Below are 24,068 nucleotides of genomic sequence, written 5' to 3' on the forward strand. Positions count from 1 at the left end.
AATTATTAATCCGTATTTATTTTCGTTGAAATTACATCACATAACTATTGCCAATAACTGTGAGCTTAATTTAATCCCATCAAAAACAATACTTGTCAAAAAAACCAAGTCTCGCAACTCAGTTGTTCTACGGTAAAAAGTTGTGAGATCCATGTAATACCAAGTCCAGGCCAGGAAATCTTTAACGTTTTACATAAATTATTGACTTATATTCCATATCGTTATTATCTGCTAGAAGTGCCTTAGAGTTTTGATGATCGGTGAGTCAGTGAGTGAGTCAGTGAGTCAGTGAGTCAGTCAGTGAGTGACAAAATTAAGTAACTTTGACCCGTTATAATTCTTAAACTACTGGTTCAAATTGAATGAAATTTTAAATATACCGTGTCTTTACAATGCCTGCATAGCTAATGAAAATTCAGCCTTCTAGTTTTATCCACAACGAAGTTACAGGCGGTCGAAAATGGCCTGAATTGCTTCGAGAAAAGGATGGTACGGCCGTGCCGCTTTTTTGCTCGACTTGGTGGGGGCACTGCCGTGCCCCCAGATAATAGTTTGCATAACCATTGGGATCCATTAAATTACGTTATCACAGACAGACACATTTGAGACGGATCACAAATCACAGTTTATGTACAAGACGTAACAGATATAAATATCGCGTGATAAGAGAAAGCGCGACCTGTGACTCTTGACCTAGTACGTCACTAAGAGCTGTTTAGAGGCGTCTCTATCATGCAGCTGTTATTTTTATTAGGTTTTCGTTGACACTGATAGTATCTTCAATGGCGATGAAATGTTTGATAGAATCAATGCGACTGATCGATTGCTTCAAGACAAAATCGAACCTAAACTTCGAACTCCTCCTATGTTCTTATTAATTTCGTTGCGGATCCAATGACAGTTTAACTTTCCCCGGGACAAACTTGATCTTCACTGGTTGGGTTTTTATTGGCGGTTAAGCTGTAGATCTTGGCTACACAGGAGTGGCAACAGTGGGAACGAGAGGTGGGAATAGTCCCGTTAAGGTAGACATAATCAATGTTAAATCTTCTTCTGTCCTTTGAAAACACGTCTCAGATCCTTCGAATAATATTATTACAGCTATAATTTATTTCGCAGACTTGTGTGTTCTTCCGCATACTACAGAAACCAAAACGACATTTCCATTGATACTATCTTTAAGATATTACCACATAACTTCGTCTGACACTCATAATTATTAAAATAGAGCCTTAACTTGAACCATTAAGGTCCAAAATAGCACGCATTACATCGATTACGTCAATCGGAAGTGAGTGCATCTACGGTCACGTTATCGTGAACGCATTGCAACCGATGTTTATGAATCGATATTCACTTATCGATTTATTTTATCGATACAAGCATTCGCAGAAATGAAATGTGTTCTACTTATCAAAATAATGAAAGGAATATCACATTACCTAATTCTAAAGAGGAATAAATGGGATTAGAGAAAGAGATGAGCGTTTTTGTTCATAAATGCGCAGATAAAAATAAAATTAGTAATAAATTGGTCATAAACAATACAAAGATTCGACAGTATTATCATGGTCAATAAAATGAACGATTGAAAGTTCAATTGGAAGCCAAAACAAACAATAAATTGAAAGCATTGCAAATTAATTTGCGTGCTGAATTGCAGTTCATGAGACAAAACTGATCAAATAAAAGTTTGGGATTGCGAAATAATATTTTTCTAACCATGTTGATCGATTGGTAGAGGGGGTAAGTATTGGGGGAGGCCTATGTTCAGCAGTGGACGTCCTGTGGCTGAAATGATGATGATGATGATGATGATTCTTCTAACTCAATAGCATAGAAACAGGCGTCAAGTTACGAGATATCATTTTACAATTAATTTTATTACTAATAAACTTTTTAATCTTGTAATCTAAATTAGTTCACATTGAATTTTAATAAAGTCACTCTCAAATTACATAATCTCAAAAGTAAAGGAAATTACACAACTCATGATCAATAAAAATTAATGTAGTCCACTTATGAACGACTCGCTTTTATGAATGAAGCCCAAATGAGACGTAATCTTTGATATTTTTCAACGAACCACAACACCGTTTCCTAATCTTAACTGCTCTGGTAATAAAGAAGTTTTTACTTTTTGAAGGACCAAAAATAAACACAGGGAAGTGTAGCTCAGGAAATGTCAGTCAGCCTTTGGTTCTTCGTCAAATCTCACCACAAATCACTCAATACCACTTCTAGCCGAATGGGAAGTATTTTTAACACGTGGTTTATTAAAAAGCTCTATATCTTCTTTATAATGGTCTTAATTTGACTTTTAAAAGTTGCCCGAGTTTACTATTTCTATTTTAGACTGTTTTTATTTAGGTTACGACTGGATTCGAATTTACCGTGGATTAGCTGGAGTGTTTAAAAACAAGATCTACATTTAGATTTATTTTGCTTGTTTAGTGTTAGAGTAGTGTTGACAGATACAAAAATAAAGCTTGTTTTTTGTTAGTCTAGTAATTATTGGGCATAGATTTGGTATTTAAAACTTTTTGTAGGATTACTAGAAGTATACAGCTACAGGAGATAATGTCAGTCAACAGCATGTGTATTAATTAAGTTTCTTAAAAAAATATGGTGCAGTTGTTTCTTGGCAAGTTTCTAGAAAAGTAAAAGTTGGACAAATAAATCGAGACGTGCCGGACATAAAGTATAACTTACAGCCTACATCCTGAGGAATGTCCGACACTTTTGACGCACATAACGACTTTTTGCCTCCATAATAACCCCAAGCCATTATAGAGCTATTTAAAGTAAACCGAGGAACGTACTTTTCTCCGTTTAACAGCTTCCAAGAATAAGAGCAACCTCTTTAGAGATATTTACCAGTTTTGAGCCACATCTGGGTCTGAAATGGAGCAAATAGCTGTGAAAATGGAACTCGTACTGGAAATCTTGATAGGAATTCCTGCATCAAGATATCGAAATGGAATGTGATAATAATAATAATAATAATAAATACACTTTATTGCACACCAAAGATAAGAACAGAAAGAAAAGGAACACACAAGGTGATGTATAAACTCAGCCTCAGAATGATAATATCAAGTTTGATAAGATTTCTTTCTTATGTTTGTTGTTCTTACTAATCGATCACGCGCAGTTCAACGTGTATTTTTGGGTTTCTTTTCTATTTTTTATAGATTTAATACCTACTTATAAGACTGATATTCTTTCAAAATAGATTAAAAAACGTTTTCTAAGTAATATAGGTAATCAGTAGGTTCACTTTAACGGTAACTATAACGATAACCGGTGCTTTTTATATGGAGTTTGACAGATTTTTGACGTTTCTCAAAGTTAAAGTAAGATGGTGCAACTCAGCCAAGTCGAGTATTGAAATGGTATTTTTGTTATGGATGTTGTCACTGTCATTGTTCTAAGTTCCTATTCTATGACAGTTATAACCCTAACTAAATAGAACAAGCCTCATTTCTATTGGGTTGTCGTTTGGGCCAACATCTGCTACCAATATGTGCCAATAACCATTACAATTCCCAAAATCCCACGCGCTCATTCTTTGAACTGTATTGTCTTTCAGGACATGGTCTATTTCTTTTATGAAACACCAGTTGTTATACTGGGAATACATGGAAACTATTCCAAACCTAGGCACAAAATAATGACAAAACATCAAGCGTAACACTGTGGCATCTTATCCAGTCGTAATAGGTGTTATTTTGCAACAAAAATTTATGATGTTCTGTGTACCTACCATGAGTTTACGTTAGGTGTGCTCGCTAGCGAGTACGTCAAAAATCTCTATGAAGATTTTGTTTCTTGAAAGTAGCCGCTAGGGGCGCTGCACAATATGTCATACAATTAAATGTCATTTTTTTACGCAGTCGCTAGCGAGCACACCTAACGTAAACTCATGGTAAGCACACTGTAGTCTGTAGGTAAAGTTCAAGATCGTCCAGTCCGATGCGTTCATTTGTTGATTTCAAACGCGATTCATCATGACATCTGCAATTTGCATTAACTGACTGTATGGAATTCTTCCATCAAATAATAAGCAAATGTAAGGTAGGTAGGTATTCTTTACTAACTAAGATGGGCGCAGCGATCCAAAGTGAGTCTGTTGGCCTTTGACATTGAGAATCTCCACTCTCTGGTCTGCGCCACCTTTTTCTGTCTTATTTTCGATTATTTCTATTATTATGTATTTATTTTAAACAATAAAATCTTCATTATGATGCAAACATTACATTTTAATATCATCAAGATCATTCGTATGCAAAAATAGTATTAAAAATCGATGATTTCTAATAATAAGTTAGAAACCGATTAAGAATTATTTTAATACAAGTCTTGCCAAGTTTGGTTGTTCTAAAATGTCAAATATAATAATGGCAATGATGTCATTTGTGAATCGAATTATTTTATTTCTTTCTTGTAAAGTCACCAAGGTCGATCAAAAGATAGATTTCTAACTTTATCTCTTCGAAATACAGTTCAGAATTAATTTGTCATTTGTATGCGGCGACTGTATCTGCCAAACTTTTTTGGACATACAGGATGAACGAGTTTACAAAAAAATATTGGATTTTTAATTAAACCAGATTTATGACTGCCAAAATAGTGAGTTGCAAGGCAATATTATTAGATCATCATAAATGGATGGTAACAGACTTTTTGCATAATGTGTAGTAATATTTTCATTTTATTAGAATACAGTAAGTAAAAGCAAAATAGTGAAATAAATCTTTCAAATCTCTCAAAAAAATTACAGAACTATAGACATCACGTGGCATAGTGAGTTAACTTATAAATAAATAAGATTCTGCCGTTAATATGATGTGTAGTCCGTTCCAAAATAGCTCTAAACAGAATAAAATTACATTTAATCGTATTAGGAAATGGAGCAATAAATAAACGTATGTATCACATAAATCAGTTTTCAATCAAATCGTGAGCCGACTTAACTGTAAAGTTAAGCATTAAATGGTTTTACGGCGGAGCTTGGCTCGGTTTGTTCACATCCGTGCACATGTGAAAGGTCAGTAACTCCAGCTAATAATAGTCGAAGACGTCCACAGTACAAGTAGATGTAGTAGGTTCACTTTGAACGTATATAAAACTTATTTTAATGCACATTCAATAATTATTAGTAACTAGCGGCCGCCCGCGACTTCGTACGCGTGGATCCCGTTTTACCCCCTTCATCTATCTTACGCGGTTTAGATTTTTTCATACAAATGTTTTTTCCCGCTAACTCCCGTTCCCGTGGGAATTTTGCAACATCCTGTTGTAACTAAGCTTTGAGTTTACTAAGGTACCCGCATGCCAAATTTCAAGCGTCTAACTTAAGCGGTTTAGATTTTTCATACAAATGTTTTTTCCCGCTAACTCCCGTTCCCGTGGGAATTTTGCAATATCCTGTTGTAACTAAGCTTTAAGTTTACTAAGGTACCTGCATGCCAAATTTCAAGCGTCTAACTTAAGCAGTTTAGATTTTTCATACAAAAGGATTTTCCCGCTAATTCCCGTGCCCGTGGGAATTCCTATCCTATCCTATAACCTGCCCAGGAGTACGAAGAATAATTGTACCAAGTTTCGTTAAAATCCGTCAAGTAGTTTTTGTTTCTATAAGGAACATACAGACAGACAGACAGACAGACAGACAGACAGACAGACAGACAAAAATTTTACTGATTGCAGTTTTGGCATCAGTATCGATCACTAATCACCCCCTGATAGTTATTTTGAAAATATATTTCATGTACAGAATTGACCTCTCTACAGATTTATTATAAGTATAGATTAAAAACTTAGAACTAGTGATGATGATAATAAGCCACTATTTGTGCCAAAAATCTGGCAGAACTGCTTCTTTAAACTTTTAGAAACAGTTCAGTATTTTAGAGATATTTCTTACAAACAATTTCGCAAACTTTACCTCTTTCAATATTAGATGATAGTAATTAATTAGGTCCTATATTTCAGTCTCTTGCATACTTATACATACGAGTACGTACGTCTCGCAATCAAAATCGCTGCGCTTTAAGCCCCATAGATTTAAAATGTGCATTGCAGTCTGTAAGTACATTTAGTATACTACCTATAGCTCTTATTTCATAGGTATTCAAGGTAAATTTTCACGTCTCCTTTAAAGTTTTGTGTACTTATTTATAAGCCTACTGAATCAAAAACCATAGTGTAGATATTTATAGCGGGCGGACGTAGTTCAGTGCATTAGCTACTTTGATATTTGAGAAGGTTCATTAGGGAAAAGGTGCATGCTGCGTCTTCTCTGATTTTAAAAATTACCTGTAATTTTGTCCGACTTAAAAAAGGAGGAGAATTTTGGGGACGGCAATTTCCCAAAGATAGTGTAATAGGTATATTGTGGGCATTGAACTACTTATATTAAATGTAATTATAGATTAAAATAATTCACTCGTATATTAAACGTGCCGGCATTTTTTTCCAATTAAGTACCGGTTAATATTATAATTGTTATAAATTATAATAATAAAACCTTTCACTTAGATAAGTTACTAAACTACATTAGATAAGGTGTGTTCCCTAATTGACCATTGATTGATTTAGTTTTATTTAGTTGAATTATTTAAACTCATTACATTTAATTACTTCTTAGTTATTCGATAAGGATTTATATGCTTTAATATTAGATTACACAGCCAACACATTAAAAAAGTGTTACTTGGAATTTAAGTTATTGAGCTAAGTGGCAACGCCAGAGGTAAATGTGTGTAATGGCGTCCACGTGGGAAGTGAAAGCTGTAATCGAATAATGATTTATCGAGGCATTAATAAAGCATTTTTGACTCTTTGAGAACGTTCTCGTAATACTTTAAAGATTAATTTTGGACCGACTTAAAATATTGCGTCCAATAAATCGATAGACAAAAATTGTTATTCGCATTGATTTATTGATAATAGCAGCGATAGCGGAAAAGTACCTTTTCGATTATCTTTTCGATACACTTGTATTTGTCATAACAGGATAAGTAGTGTTTGTTGTTTATTCTAATTTTAGGTACACATGGCTCATAAGCAGCTGTCATGTATTTAAGTATCACGTGACTCTTAATTTGTCACATTTATGAATAAATAAAATAAGGATTTTAATTGCATATAATAATTGTAGGTCATTGTGCTCTTATCTGATAACTGCAACTACATCTTCACAGATAAATGTGTAATTTTCATGGAAACGTAATGAATGGAAACTGTGGTATCAATCAGTCAGACATCATGAGTCACAATGGCGATCATTGTAATCTTTTATTATCTGATTAGTTCCTGCCTAGCCCTTGTATAGTGAAGCCGTGAATTGTGTGTGATGTGATGTTTGAATTCATCAAAAAATGGTGGGAGAATCGTAACAGAAATGTGAGTTTTAATAATAGAAAACAGTTATCATAATACAAATGATTGTAATAATGATAGGTACAGTTTAATCATCAGATTAAACATTTTTGTTGCAAAATAACAACTATTAAAACTACATAAAGATGCCAGTGCTTACACAGATTAGCTCTTAAAAAAGAAAGATACATTTATTAGAATACTAATAGCACTATCATGTGTTTACCGTGATAATGTCATCGTCGAACTCGCGACCGTTAATAAGTTCTCGACTACTCGCCATATCGGTTATTAAACAATAATTCAACAAGGAAGAACAATAACGACAAATAATCAATAATTGATTTAATTGCTCACAGTTAATGTTGATTTACTGCGTTAAGCGAACTCTTGCAACTCATTTACGTAGTCCGGCCAAGTATTTGGGTATTTGTTTAGTTGCCCAATACTGTGCGCGCGCGACGATGTCCAATCAATTATGCGCGGTATCTGTGCCGACTGCCTCACGCGGCTTTCTGTCCGCAATACTTGTCTAATCGCCCAGCTCCACTTTGTCTGGACACGAATACTCTGGCCCGCATAATCAAACGTTGCTCACAACTCAAAAAATACATTCAAAGTTATAAAACCGACGTTAATCACAGTCTTAAATCTACTATGCAAAAATTTTGAATTTAAATCAATAGTTTATTTATGAAACCTGCCAAAGAGCACTTTTAAGCGTCCCGACCCTAGCACTGCTTCGAGACAGTAATATGGGCCAGTGCAGCAGTGCTGAGAAGAAGTAGCGCAAGAAACTACTCCAATTTATTTGTCAGCATTGAGGACATCTTCATTGTTTTATAATTCTAAAAAACTGTCTAATTCAATCGTCTGGGTTTACGAGCGTCAAAATGAAACTCCTTAATGTGTTTCTTTTACCGTTTTTACCTACAGTTGATAAGCTAAATGCTAGGAAATAACAACTCACTGCATGACTTCATACATTCTGCTTACCAATAGTCACCTTTGCTGCACCTTTATACCTTTTGACGTTTTTATTTTTGTTTATGTCCTGACTAAAACTGGTTCTTAGTCATCCAGCTTCATTTTCTCTGCAGTCACACCGATTTCCAAATCTGTCGGCTTATCTACTAGCTCATGACACGGCTCCAATGTTTTGTTTCCATTTTATCTCTTTCTTCGATCAGCAACGTGCTGTATTGTCTTTGTTTCATATACGATTAATGTATAATGTATCGAGGTGCAACTTACGTGCATGCCATCCTATAACGTCAATAATCGTTGAGATCATCTGGTATTATAGTGATCTTTGAATAAACTAAACCTACTTTTTAACGCTGTCTGATCTTTCAATAAAAACATGTATGGTTTGAAGTGGTCAATTTCTTTTTGGAGATCTTGGAATTCTCGTTCATAACAGATGCTCATGCAATCGTTAATGCTTTAATGCTTGTACCGTAAACATTTCTGTTTTTGCAACTTCATGGGCGATGATTTATTGACAAATAAATATTTAGCTTTGATCTTGAAAAGCAACCGTATAATTTTGCTATGGTCACTTTTTAGCTACAACTATGTAAGCATTAGTTTTTTGTCCGGGCCTTTTCCAATTATAATTGCTCGCTTCTGGCTCTTAAAAACAGGTTACCGAAAATACATCAAGTTTTTCCACATAGTTGTTTCGTGACAGTAGCAATCAACCCATCATGTCCAATCTAGCGCGGAGAAAGTATAAACCACCTTACGTCAGCCGTCAATACTTGCTCGTTTATGATCTACTTAAAGTTCGTTTGTTACGTTACCAAGTCCCAAGACCAGTATATGGCACGCGAGGTTTTTGCCGGAAAGTTTTTAAGGGCTGACCTAATTGAAGACCCGTTGCAAATCTTGATTAAAAGAAATGCAGTTATTGGCATGAAACAAAAGAAGTCGCGTCATGAACAGTATGGTTCATAAACGTGTGGCTAATTAAGAAAAAATACTTGAATAGTTCTCACAATACGCTTTAGTTCTTAGCTGGCACTTGTAAAACGCTTAATTCATCAGCGACGAAGATTTTGATGACTCAACCGAGAACATTCGTTTTCTAAATTCACTCAACCAGTTGAATCCATTCGATTTAACAATATCTCGTGCACCAAATAACAAAACAATTTGTACTAAGTCTGTTAAAAACAAAATTATCTCTTAATGTTTATGAAAACTCACAAAATTACGTTTTATAAAACAATTACTGTCCATTTAGAAAGCAGTTTGAATTATTTGGAATTACATACGTTTCATTTCACTTGTTTGTTAGGTAAGATTTTGTTTTTAATCTTTACAAGAGCGACGACCGCTGATAGATAATTATCGGTTAATAAGGATTGAAGATGTTTTTTTTTTTCAATTAACCACTCTTCTAGCTTCAACATCCAATCAGCTGCTCTGTACCACCTACCACATTAAGTGAGTCAAAATCTTATTTTAATTAATAAATTTTAATGGTCACCGGCAGATGCAAGAAAACAGGCGACTGAAGCAATGTCAAAGGCATCTGACATTTTTATTTTTTACTACTTATTTCCCGATTGAACGTTAACCAAGCAGGCTCAGGCCGACCAGTTTGGCGCCGTTACCACTTCCTCTCCCACGGCGAGATTTCAAGGGATGTTGGAAGTGCCAATAACTATCGATATATGTATCTACTAAGGTACATACAATATCGATATTATTCAATATGCAAAAAATTGGACATAGCTATGTACTCGTCAAGTTACTTTTACGTTTACTAAGAGCAAATAAGTAATAGTGCTCAAAAATCTTGAATTTTTAGAATTTTTAATTATCTCAGAGCTAAAGTTCACATACTCCTCCTATCACATAAAAAAAAAAATACTCATAATTTAATTTAGTTAGGTAAATCATGAAATAAGTAAAGATTACCTATATTGAACGAAAAATATAGATGTGTAGATATCGATATTTTTAAACAAGTCAACGATTATGCTTGTGCAATGCACACTCGAAGATTCTCAAGAAGTAACAGTTAACTCGATCCAACGGTCGATTTGAATTACAAGTAAATTACTATTAATTTGATAGTATTTGCTATGTCAATGGCTGCCGCGGCATGAACGGTTTCTTGAAATGTTTGGAATTCACTAGTTATAAAGTGAGGCATAGAATCTATCAAGTTAATTATGTAGTAACGGGACCTAACGAGGTTTCTTGGGATGAAGAACGCATTAAATTGCGCTATGATTTCAGGAACTTTAATGGAGATGGAATCATTAAGGTCTGAAGTAGGTACATCGATCTAGTTAAGGATAGGCTAAAGTATCATTCATTAAGTGACTGTTTTAAGTGTGATATCGCTTCGCTCCCGCGTTCTCGTTGTACTATACTACGCACCACTACGTAAGTTTACCTGCAGTTTTGAAATTAAATACGAATATAACTTTGTCTAAAAGGGCCTGAATTCAGGATTTTGAAAAACTTTTGAGTGGACACTGTGGCATCATCTTATGAATTAGAAATAGAAGCTATTTTGCGAACGAATGCGTCGAAAATATGAAGATCTTAGTTCTTGAAAATAACCGCTAAGGGCGTTGTAGTACAATCTGTCATACATTTCATGTTATTTTTTATGCGGTCGCTAGCGATGTTATTTAATGTAAACTCTCTGTAACTACCTAATCACTCTGTAGGTACATTACCATAGTCATTCCCATCAAAAATTACTCTCTCACCCAATAACCTGCGGTGGCCAAACAGCCAAACTACCAAACCTCGCATTTCCCCATTGTTCTTAGATAACAGTGAAAGTGCTCGGTCAAGTGTCATGCCGATTGGCCGCAGTGGCACAGACCACTGTCGAGGTGACGAACCGGTTGACTGGCGACCTCTTAAATCATAAACTAGTGAGCATTTTTATTCTGAATTTAGATGAACTAATCACGTAAAATCGATAAAATGCTCGACTAAGAATCGATAAAGTTTATCGACGCGCAAATCCTAGGTCTACAAAGCTAGGTTACAGATTGCAGATTACGAACTAGATTGGCAGATAGGATAGCTTAGCCGATGCCGTCATTCGTCAATATTATAAATGTTTGATTGTTTTACTCAATTAAATTACAGTAATGTCACAGTAAAAATGATTTATCTACTGTGGTAATTCGGTAAAATCAGCGTTGTCATACTTTGACGCTTCTCGCGTCGCAGATGCCAGTTGGAATAATTTTTATTTTGTCTTTTACGGTTCTCGACATCAGCATTCAGCAGTCAGCTTGTCATGCCCACTAAACGGGTCGACCTCTAAAATCATGATCTATGACTTTGAGACAAAAAATGCCCAAAATTACGATCTTTATGTTTTGAACATGTGTTTCTTTTTTGCTTAGTTATGATTGAATGAAACATATTTCCCAAATTGTTTAGATCCATTAATCAATTTGATAAAAAAAATATTGTTTAAAATTAATTAAAATGAGTTACACAATTTTTATATTTGTTTCGCCAATCCATAAACAGAAATGATTAATAGTTTCTTATTAGCTAATGCCGATTAAATTGACATTATATTAATAAAAATAATAAGTCAATTAAAGAAACTATTTCAGAACTTCACAAGTAGTAAAAAACTTTCACTTCCGTAAATGCTTCAAACATGAAAAAAAATATCAGTCCAATTTAATCGCGTTTAAAAATAATCCTGTACTCACCGGAATTCGAACCTGTCACCTCTAACGACTCACTGCGCCATTGACACGCCATCTGACCATTGACAAGATCTTTAGAGCTCCAAATGCAATCAACCTAGTCATTTTGTCAATAACATTACTTGCAAGTGGCATAGTGAACAGCATATCAGACTATACATTTCTGTAGCAAAATCGACTCTATCACAACTCCATAAGGTATACCTACTGTAGTAATAAGTCATCCTACAAGTGGTACATCCGGAATCGTGGGCATCACAATACCAATCTGTGGTCTAGCAAAAAACCGTCTGCCGGCCCAAATAAACAGTCAAGGACAGTTGAAAGGAAAACCGCTGGGCAAATAAGTCTATTACAGTGGGAAAACTTTTTTGCGTAAGCTCTAATAGTTGTAGGAAATCACTTCCGCTGGTTAAAAGTAATTTTTCACGGTCTTGCTCTACAATAGTCTATGGTTTTGAGTTTTGACTCTATGGCGACTAACTAAAGCAATACAATGTCATTTTTATAAGAGCCTGTTTTTTGGAATATTAGAAAAGGGCATAATTTGATTTGAATTTAGAACGCCATTAATAGCTTTTTTTAATTAATAATGGCCACTTATGCCAATAGTGATTAGAGTTTCTTGCGCTGCTTCTTCTCAGCACTGGCCCATTTATTGTCCCGAAGCAGTGGGACGTGCAAAAGTGTTTTTTAAGAGCCTTGCTTGCATAAATAAATTAATTTTATGAGTTTTTTTTTTTAAAGTTGAAACGCCAAAAATAGCAACATTAAAAAGTGAATGTTTTTGCTTTTTAATGTTGCTATTTTTGTCGCCAAAAGAAAATAAAATGAGACAATGTAAACAAATAAATAATGTAAAACAACCAATAAATTAAACTTGTTAGCTACTGAACCCTTGTCAAGTGGATCCGCATTGTTTCATAAACAGTCCACGCACCTCAATTTGAAAACTGCGAAATGCATTTCCATTGAAATATCAGACGTGCCTGAATAATAACAAGATTCAAATTCGAGTTCGCGTCATATTTTCGATATCACGCAAAAGTGAAACAATAATGTACAGTGCTCAAAAAAATTGAAGCATGCAACTTTAGGCGCTGTTGCATTGATATAAGGAGTCAAGGCTTTGTTATTGTTGGTAATGGTTTACTGTACAATGGTTGACGTACGTGCCCCATTGTTGTCCACTTTTTATGCTCTCATGAATGAATTATATGCGTAGAAAAGCGACCGTATGAGGAGGAACAGACCGCTTGTGGGTTGGATGATGACTACTATAGGATCTAGAATTTCATCATCATCATCTTCAATTCATTAAGGACACGGCTCTAGGCAACTCAAAAGATTAGGACCTAGGATTTTATCATCATCGTCATATCATTAAGTCTCCAGTCTCCATATGACTCCTCCATAGGAACACGCTACTCTCCAATTTACTAAAGGCCAATGGAAGATTTTGGAAGATTTTTACACACTGGCACTCTGTAGGTATTGGTGAGCCCTGAGGTTCACACATTTCTCCCGTTTAATGCTCGTAGTCATTAAACTAAGATTGATATTTTCCCAAAAATTTCTAAATCCGTATGATGACAAGGCTTTGAAAGTTGTACCACTTGTAAAGCAAACATAAGTCGCTAATGCTTAAAACAAACAGCATCTGCTTTTACAGCTAGCTCTAGGCTATCATCCACTGCCCACGAGATGTTTTGTGCCTATAGTGGAATCGAAAGCAAAAGTCACATTTAACTTAGATATTTGTTTTCTGATACTGATTGGTCATCTTTTCATCTTTATTTGAGTAATATTTCTGACTCTATCATTAGTCATTCGAGTCACCATTATCATTATTATTCTCTGCTATTACAAGCTTCTGAGCATCTACCTACTTACAATTTATATTTATACTTTTTCTTATTTTCTCTTTCTTATCCAACAATCTGTCCTACTCTGCAAAATTCTGTTTTGTAATTTATTAAAATAGCAAAGCAGGTTTTAAAACTTAATCAATTATTTATTACATTAAATTCATGCAATAGTCATACGATAAAAAGTATTTCGAATCGAAAATCTTGTCTCTCGATAAAAAGCGTGGGTATATTTAGTGTCAGTCCACTCACTCCTTTGCATATTCCGTCTCATTTACATTTTTGTGGTTTTATGTCCGCCAGTCGTGACTAGGTTTCAAAATAAGCATTGTATTTTAAAGTTTTTTTATGCTTCTGGGAAGATTTTTGTCATTTTATTACCTGCTGCCTGCATTTTTGATGCAACAAACGGGGATTCAATCATTTTAAATTCACATGCATCGTGGAATTCTTAATCTGATTCTAAACACGCGAAATTTTGAGTTCCCCATATAAACTGTAACCCACTTCACCTGTAACCCTGTAAGCGTTTTGCGACAAAGTTTTATAATATCAGATATCGGTCTTTAAGGTCTAATCTCTTTAGCAAAATAATACCAAACTTGATATAGATGTGAAAATTTTACAAACGAACAAATAATAAGTAGTTGCTTTCGCATTTCGCAATATTTTATACCAATTAATCAGGCTTTGACTTCCTTGTTAGTAACTTAAACATATAAAAACTTAATCAAAAAACATGACAAGTTGTCAAAGGCCCAGCGCTTACTCATTGCCGTATAGTAGTCCATTACATAATGGCTGAGTCACAAAACTTAAGTGACTTAGATGATTCATACACGTCTATAAACCGCAGATTTATTACTAACTGATTTAGTTCTAAAATAGGCTGCAAATTAGCTTTAGAAGAACCTGTAAAAGAGGCGCCTGTCTATGATTGTTTTGGTGTAGTTTGGCAAATGCGTTAACTAAGCCAGTTCCTCCGTGGTTAAGGATTCCGGGTGAAGCTCGCTTCCACCTTCGGCCTGATCGTCACTTACAATCAGGTGAGATACAGGCCAAGAGCTTCCTCGTTGTGGATAAAAAAAAATTGTTAAACCTTTGTTATCTAGTGGTAGAGTTCGGCTCTCGTAAGGATCCGTAATTTTTATTTTGTGAAGTATTGCATGCTTTGGACTCGAGTCTAGAATTCTCCATAAATGCATCTCTAATGCTGATTATGCCATCTTAACTGCTTAAAAAGCTGTGATGCTCACTTTTTAGTGGGCTTTTTAGCCCTGTCTACTTTTGCCTAGATTCTTATCGGCTCGGGACTTCGGTAGCCTATTAGTAATTTTTCACGTGAGCTGAGATCGTAAAGCCATGTTTTATTGCTGATTTCCCACACTGTGTGACAGTCTTCAACTAAGTTTCGCTGAATTTCATCCAAAGTGAAATTGCCCAGCAAGTTTCTACCAGGAACGTGTTTGTTTTTCTCTGCCATAAAATGTGTAGGTACTACGAAATGCAGTTTCTAAGCCTACGCGTTGGAAAGCCGTCCCTATATGCTAAGGCCACTCGTATGGGACCGCTTTTCTGCTACTTGTATCTCTATTACCATAAAGTTTTATTGCTACAAGTATTATTGGTATGTGAAAGGCGAGACTTGGGAAATTATTCACGACGAGAACAAACCAAAGGAATTTAGAGTGATATTTTTAGGTTACAGATTTGAATATTGTGACACGCATTCCAGACAATGATTACAACATGACATGGACTAGGTAGATAGAAGATAGATAGAAGTGGTTTATTCACACATTAAAAGAAAAACACAAAACAGAAAAAAAACACCAAAAAAATACAAATAAGTAGGTACTATAACAAAAAAGGTAAAGGTAAGAAAAACTGTGCTAATAGGCTCAGCATTTAGCTTGGTCTTCCGCGGACTAGGAAATTATTGTATTATTGTATCCTGGAGCTATAAATATAATCTGCATAACAATCGTAAACACTTTTATTTGATGCCTCACATGATTCATTTTAACAAGACAATCACCTAATAATCAATTTATTTACACACCTCCACAAGTCCTTCTGTAGGTTACAAAATAAAACTTAATAATAACAATAAAGTCAACGGAGGATGAGTGCGTCAGAAAAACATTATTTTATTATGCAACTGAGATAACCCTCAGTGTCTATTGGCCGCAGACATGGCATCTGCCAATAAAATTCGATGCATATGAAGCGATACGACGCATGTTACCAATAAATTAATAACACCCATTAAAATAATACTGTGTAATCTAATTTTAGTAATGGTGGGAACGCGTCTGGACCGCAGCTAAGCAGCAATCATTTGTTTCTGAGAAACATTCTAGCTACAAAAAGTTAACGACCAAGCAATAATACCTTACAAACTTTTTCGAACGTGCCCCAAATTTAAACGGTACTGGCACATAAGAAACGAAGAAAAAGATTTGAATTCCTTACGTTCCATTGCGCAAAATGAGGTTGATTGCCTATGTGTCAAAGAAAAAAAATCTTGTTTGAACTAAAAAGCACACTAGATTTGGACTAGAGGTTTTTGACCCTTGATAAAAATGTGTAGTCCAAGATTTGCACTATGCAGCTAGAATACTCTTCGTAGACATTCCTATCTTATACGCAGTCCTAGAACTCCGGAAATCCATAAACCATTCAGCCTGCGAAAAAGTATCTATCTGAGATAACATTTGAATGGACTATTAATTCAAGTCCCCTATTATTAGGTTATCCTTCGATCTTAATCCGAGTCGCGATCTAGAGAAAGTCTGAAAGGCGGGAATTATCCTAAGCCACCATTAGTGTTTCCTGATCGTACAGTCAGTATAGTCAACTGCACGGGAATGTGTACTTAATCTTTATTACAAGCAAATAAGGTCCATTATTCAACAGGAATGTGTACCTGTTATAGGTACACCTGACTGCGTAAACACTAATTTGCATTGATCTGGAAATCTAACGGTTAGATCAAGATCTGTGTGTTTAGTTTCCTGTTTATTAAATTATTGATGAGGCTTATGTAAGCAAGAATTTTAAGGTAATATTGTTACCATAATATTTTGATTATGATCAAGTATTGATGCATAGTGGTGTCTAAATAAAGTTAAGATTTATGTAATCATTTCCTAGATTTGTCACAACAAAATCTAGGAAATGATTACGTAAATCTCCTTAACTTTAGGCGATTTATGAATTACTGATTAGGATTCGTTAGAAGAAGACAGTTAAGGCGTACCACGTAATCTTTTGGAGGACAAGAGTGATTCCAAGGCATCAGCCTCAGTATTGTGCCTTGCGGGACGCTTATACAGGGTGTTAGGTAAATGGGTATATGAGCCGACACTAGCCCATGTTAACATGGGCATATAAATGGTATGGTGAAGTCAGAAATTTGATATCATCATTTTAATTTTTTTAATTTTCATACAAAACAAATTTTATAAAATCCTATTTGTATGAGAAATAAAATAATTAAAATGAAGATATCAATTTTCTGACTTCACCATACCATTTATATGACCATGTTATCATGGGCTAGTGTCGGCTCATATACCCATTTACCTAACACCCTGTATACAGCAGTGACTTGGTTACATAACTGGAGTATCTACTTTCATACATTTACTAACCCTGCTCGTTCTGTTGACCTCATGAAAAGTTTATATCGTCTTCAAAGCACAATAGCGAGTAAAAGTTGTTTAACCTTTCCGAGTCCATTTAAACGCAATACGTAATTCGATGAGATCACGATTTGCGAATGCACTCCATGAGGCCTAATAAGGACTCGGCTTGGACGTTTTAAAGTTGCCGAGGCGACTTTTAAATAAAAAGTAATATTATTATGATCATTCATGTTTGGTCGCAAAATTGATTATGCCAAATACGATGCCAAAAGAGCTGGTTTTACAGTCCTTTCAATCAAATACTTGTTCTTTAAGTTTTTCTGCCACCAAAGGCTTGTTTTTTAATTAATGATTATTTAGTGAATATGTAATGATGCTTTTCAGTTACTTCAAGTTACGAGTTCAAAATAACTTTCTTGAGATTTTTTTGTTACTGTGTTTGTATTAATATTAATATCATCATCAATCCATAGTCCATACTATAATTTCATCGTCATTAACTATTATTCATTTTCAACCTAAATAGCTAAATAGCTATTTAGGTTGAAAATGAATAATAGTATATTATATATAATTTTATCCCGTTCGAAATTAAAAAAAAAGTCTGCTTATTTATTGCCTTTAAGGCGGAACTAAGTTCGCCGGGTCAGCTAGTATATAATAAAAACATAGTATATAATATAGTATATTTATACTATGATCATAATGTACAGAATACACTGTTTTTGTCCTACTAGTCTTGTCCGAGTAGTTACTTATCTCCCACAATCTAGCCTCTACCTATCGGCCAATGACATCAAATTGGTTGGCATTATTCCAAGCATTGTCGATCGTTTTCAACTGGGACAAGCAAAATCCATCAGCAAGCAGGACCGTCTATAAATTGTCGCAGGAATGCGGGTTATGCGCCGGCGCAAGTTCAATGTTTGCATTCTACACAGCACGTACTGTCTCCAAGAGATTTATGATATTGAAGGTGTGTACAGTCATCGGCAAATGACATAGATTTAATGCGTTTTGTTGTCCACTTGGATTGATCTTCCCTGCCATCTTGAAATGAAAGAGGTTTTACTTAATATAGCAAAAACATTTTAATAACGCCGTAAAAACGTAGAGAAAATAATCCCAACGCTTAAAATGTTTTCTACTTTGGTCAATGGTCTGACTGAATGTTTCCGATATTTTTTATCCTTTTTTCGCCTGTTAATTATCTACTTCTTTTTGTTTCGTTATTTCCAAATGAATAGACAGTAACTACAGTTTTTAGTGACTGTACGTCACTGCAACCGGTTCGTAGATCGACTGTTTTGTTTTTTCCACGTCCTGTCTCATGATCTTTTTATTGTTATGAGAAATTATTTTCCGTGATTACTTTCTAAACTGACAAGAGCTTTACACAAAGCCGGTGATAGTGTGGTGATAGCAACTGTATCTTTTGCTTTATCAGTTGTGGTAAAATGATCTCCTTGTATGACAATGATACTAAGGACGATACTATTGAAACTTGAGATTGGAATTATTTGCAACTTTTTCTTTTTATAATTACGCCTTCTTCTTCGTAGGTCTAAACTTTACAGTATTATTGTTTACTAGCTTTCCGCCCGCGGCTTCGCCCGCGTGGAATTTTGTCTGTCACAGAAAAACTTTATCGCGCGCGTCTCTGTTTCAAAAACCGGGATAAAAACTATCCTATGTTCTTTCCGGGACTCAAACTATCTCTATGCCAAATTTCATCAAAATCGGTTGCGAGGTTTAAGCGGGAAAGCGTAACAGACAGACAGACAGACAGAGTTACTTTCGCATTTATAATATTAGTTGGGATTAGTTGGGATAACCCAGAATGACGATATGTGACAAACTAAATTTCACGCGGGTGAAGCCGCGGGCAAAAGCTAGTTGCAAATAAATAAACAAATTCGTAACTAAAAATCAAGTTTCATCAACTAGTTTTTCACCATGATTTTAATATGCTTACATGTCAACCTCTACATTTTATATTCCCATTAAGGCTTTATGTTGAAACTTAATTTTGTTTATTCAATGTGTAACATAATGTGTTACAGTTGAACAATACTGTCATCACGGTTACAATCGTTTCTTTTTAAATAATATTTTGGGTCAATACCGTTGTGTTGGCCTTTGCCTGATTACTGCATCAAAACATGTTCTATTTGTCTTACCTACTTAGTAATTTAGCGTAAGTAGGGTACCAGCTGTGTCTAGGGCTGTCAAAATAAGTTATATTAATCTACACTCGCGAGCAAAACTATGGAATCACTTACATGAAGTTGTTTCCACGCGAACTTGTGTACTAACGAATTTGTTAGTAACAAAAAAAGTGGCACCATTTTAAAGATTAAACTTTTATCTTTAAATTGATACCAAAGTCATTTAAATCACACCAGTATTTAAAAAGATATCCCGGCTGATGTGAAGAAGTAACGAAAAAGACATGTATGAACTGTTTGATACGTTGCGAGTTGCGGCCTATTTAGCCCCTATAAAAGCACGCGTTTTTAGATTTTTGCTTTCACACGTTGATTCATACACATCTCCGCTTCTTTTGACACTTTACCTGGGATTCTACACCTTCAGAAGCAGCACAAATCGTTGCACTATTGCAAGAAAGGCTCAGCCAGCGGGCTGTCGCACGTCAGCGCCACATAAGCCAGTCCTGGGTTTCGAAAGTTTCAAGACGCTTTCGGGAGACTAGTGGCTTTATCCCGAGACCAAGTTCTGAACAGCGCCGGCGCACATCGCAGAGGGAAGACCGTTTTTTCATGTCAACCTCTCTATGAAATCGTCATTTGACTGGAATCGATGTCCATCAAGAGCTCAGAAATGTTCATAAGATAGCTGTTAGCGAGTGGTCAGTTCGTATAAGATATAAGCAATAGAATTTGACTCCAAAAAGGCCTGCCACAGGCTCGAAACTGACGGCAGGTCACCGATAAGGACCCTTTCAATTTGCTCGTACACATCTCGATGGGAAGGCGAGTAATGGAGGCGAGTTCTGTTCTCCGATGAATGCAAACTGTGTTTGCAGGGCAGCAGTCGAAGAGGTCGGGTTTATAGGCGGCCTGAGGAGCGATTTGTGCAGTGCTGGTTCGCTGAAACAGTGGCTTATGGGGGTGGCTTGCTCGACTTAACATCGAGATGTGTACGAGCAAATTGAAAGCGTGCTTATCGGTGACCTGCCGTCAGTTTCGAGCCTGTGGCAGGCCTTTTTGGAGTCAAATTCTATTGCTTATATCTTAGACGAACTGACCACTCGCTAACAGCTATCTTATGAACATTTCTGAGCTCTTGATGGACATCGATTCCAGTCAAATGACGATTTCATAGAGAGGTTGACATGAAAAAACGGTCTTCCCTCTGCGATGTGCGCCGGCGCTGTTCAGAACTTGGTCTCGGGATAAATCCACTAGTCTCCCGAAAGCGTCTTGAAACTTTCGAAACCCAGGACTGGCTTATGCGGCGCTGACGTGCGACAGCTCGCTGGCTGAGCCCTTCTTGCAATAGTGCAACGATTTGTGCTGCTTCTGAAGGTGTAGAATCCCAGGTAAAGTGTCAAAAGAAGCGGAGATGTGTATGAATCAACGTGTGAAAGCAAAAATCCGAAAACGCGTGCTTTTATAAGGGGTAAATAGGCCGCAACTCGCGACGTATCAAACAGTTCATAGATGTCTTTTTCGTTACTTCTTCACATCAGCCGGGATATCTTTTTAAATACTGGTGTGATTTAAATGAATTTGGTATCAATTTAAAGATAAAAGTTTAATCTTTAAAATGGTGCCACTTTTTTTGTTCGCAACAAATTCGTTAGTACACAAGTTCGCGTGGAAACAACTTCATGTAAGTGATTCCATACTTTTGCTCGCGAGTGTAGTAGAACAAACTATTAATTTGGGTGTAGAGCACGAATCATGGTAAACTTCTCTAAAATACAGAAGAGATAGAGATACAGAAATTATCTATGTGTGGTAGAGTGCGTGTGGTAATTCTCGTAGTTCCATGGATTCCCACCCACCACCGTTAGGGAGTCAGTAGACAGATTACCTACCTTATCTATCTAGGTACTAGATATTTACGCAAAACACCCATTTTCCATAGACTTCATAACCATAGAGTAACTTGATCCTCTTGTCTCTGAAGTTTTTGCTAACCTCTTTCTTACATCCTGGACGTAAATTCATATAAACTCTAAAGTAATATTACGACAGCCCTACATAACATAGCACATATTTGTAAAGGTGCTGATGCGCGTGACGCCTCAATTTCACCGGCCAGTCCGGTCTGCGAAATACGGCCTGAATACCTCCACTCACACCATGCTCTTATCCCCAGTTCATAAAGATCAAAATTGAACACCACCGGAACTGGATTCTAGATATTGTTTATGTGAATGCCAAGAAGTATGCACATACCGAAGCCTTCCCAGTAAGGCAGTTGAAATGCAGCCGCGGAAACCAAGTGCTTAATAAATTCCTTCAGCAGTTAATTCAGTTATCTTCATACACCTTTCTTTTGTTTTTCAATTCAATTTTGCATTGTTTTCCTGATCTACTTTTTCATTCTTGCGTTTACAAAGGTAGCAAACGTCAGACACTATTTTGACATTCCTGAGTTTGCAAATAATATACATACTGGTTTATAATAACAATTTAATTAGGTCCTACCATTTATGGTGATGGTGTGGTGAACAGAAAATTTTGGTACAATCAACTACCACTTTTACCTTACATTGCCATTTTTGCCTGTCCTATTACCGCACCCGGCTTATAGCCTTTTTGAAATGTTATTGTCCTTTTACCTCAAATTCCTCCCTTCCATTTGTCTGCAAATTTAATGTACTTATAAGGGGCCGTCCATAAATTACGTCATCATTTTTTCAGATTTTAGACCCCCCCCCCCTACAATCATCCTAGGCTCCTTTCTTAATGACCCCCCCCCCCCTTCTCCCAAAATTGACGTCATTACCAGTTTGACAAAATTAAAACACTTGTAGAATCACTTTTTATTTTTTTTAATAGATTAGAGTGATTCTTAAGGAAGGTTTATATGTATAATACACGTAAGTACCACGGGCGAAGCCGGGGCGGGCAGCTAGTATTATATGTAATCAGTAGCGGCGGAAGGGGGGGGGGGGGCCGTCATCCGCAGACCAACCCCCCCCCCCCCATTTAGAATGACGTAATATATGGACGGCCCCTAAACAGAACAGGACAGAAGTCGGTAGAGGGTTGAAGAGGCCTATGTTCGAAGACGAACCCCCTAAAGACTGATATAGATAGATAGATTTTAATGTTTGACTAAAGCACCTCCACTCCTGCGCATCACAGACCTTTTAGATCGATAGACAACCTTGAACCGTAGTTGCGAAACTGTAAACGATGAGTAACTGTTTACTATGCACCTACATTACAAGTTTCCAGCTCAAAATAGCAATATTCGAGGTAAATGTTAAACAATAGATCATCACACGTTTTACTATGATTAATGAGCAATAAGGAAATTATAAACATTTGTGTCCTGCCCTTACTTATATTGTGTCAAAACACCAGACAACTATAAATTAAACATCTATCTCTCTCTATCTATAGCAGCCTTTAGTGGGTTCGCCTTCGAATATAGGCCTCCTCTTCAACCCTCCACCGACTTCTGTCCCTGGCCATTTGCATCCAGATTACTCCAGCCTGCTGCCGGATGTCACCTGTCCACCGTTTAGGCGGTCTTCCCCTGCCGTGGGTATTGTTGCGGGGTCTCCATTCCAGGGTCTTTCTGGCCCAGCAATCTTGGTTCATCCGTGCAATGTGCCCTGCCCATCACCATTTACGGCTCTCAATCTCTTCCACCACGATTCTCTCAAATTAAACATAGTTTACCCCAAAGGTGACACTTCAAAATCAAACGACAGAGAATTTCCAATAGACTGTGCTCCCGTTATTAACATTGCCAGTTATAAAGTAGTAAAGTTCCCACAGAATCTAAATAACACTGCAATATAATATAATATCGATCAGAACAATGAACCAGATGTAATTGTGTAACATGACCGTCAAATTGTAATAGTCTGTCGATGAATCGCCATTTTTATCCAATCCAACAATTATAACACTGAGTATAACGAATCAGACTCTAACTTGATAGAATTTGAATCGATATTGGAGTAGCGAACAGAATTTTTATTACAGAGCAATGTTGGTATTGAGAAAAATTCATCATTCGTTGCAACCGTCTAGAGAAGTAGTTATGTCATTTGGTTTTAGACTTGCGAATGGTGGTTTTGTATTCTTTGAAAAGTTAGTTTATTTGCGAAGTGTGGTTTTGTAATTTTTATTTATCACCCCTATTTCGTTAGAAGAGTTATATGTATAACGTATTGTTACATCAGAGTTATCTTTAGTTTTAAAGACATCACATCAAATCAATCACTGTTTTCATCAAGTCAATCAATT

General features: G+C 36.0%; 1 protein-coding gene across 5 annotated transcripts in view; it reads left to right on the forward strand.

The window, feature by feature from the left end:
- The window catches only part of LOC114359406 (uncharacterized), a 98,812-nt gene that overhangs the window by 65,448 nt on the left and 9,296 nt on the right, over window positions 1-24,068 (forward strand). The window contains exon 1 of one of the 5 annotated variants that reach the window (XM_028313801.1): window positions 7,306-7,410. The exons of the other annotated variants lie outside the window; for them this stretch is intronic. Coding sequence (XP_028169602.1) covers window positions 7,366-7,410 — 45 coding nt within the window. The 5' untranslated portion in view covers window positions 7,306-7,365. Of the gene's footprint in view, window positions 1-7,305; window positions 7,411-24,068 lie in introns of those variants that run through there. 5 annotated transcript variants of the gene reach the window in all.

This window comes from Ostrinia furnacalis, unplaced genomic scaffold (genome assembly GCF_004193835.3).
Source record: "Ostrinia furnacalis isolate ACB-3 unplaced genomic scaffold, ASM419383v2 OfSCF4384, whole genome shotgun sequence".
In the NCBI taxonomy this organism is placed as follows: domain Eukaryota; kingdom Metazoa; phylum Arthropoda; class Insecta; order Lepidoptera; family Crambidae; genus Ostrinia; species Ostrinia furnacalis.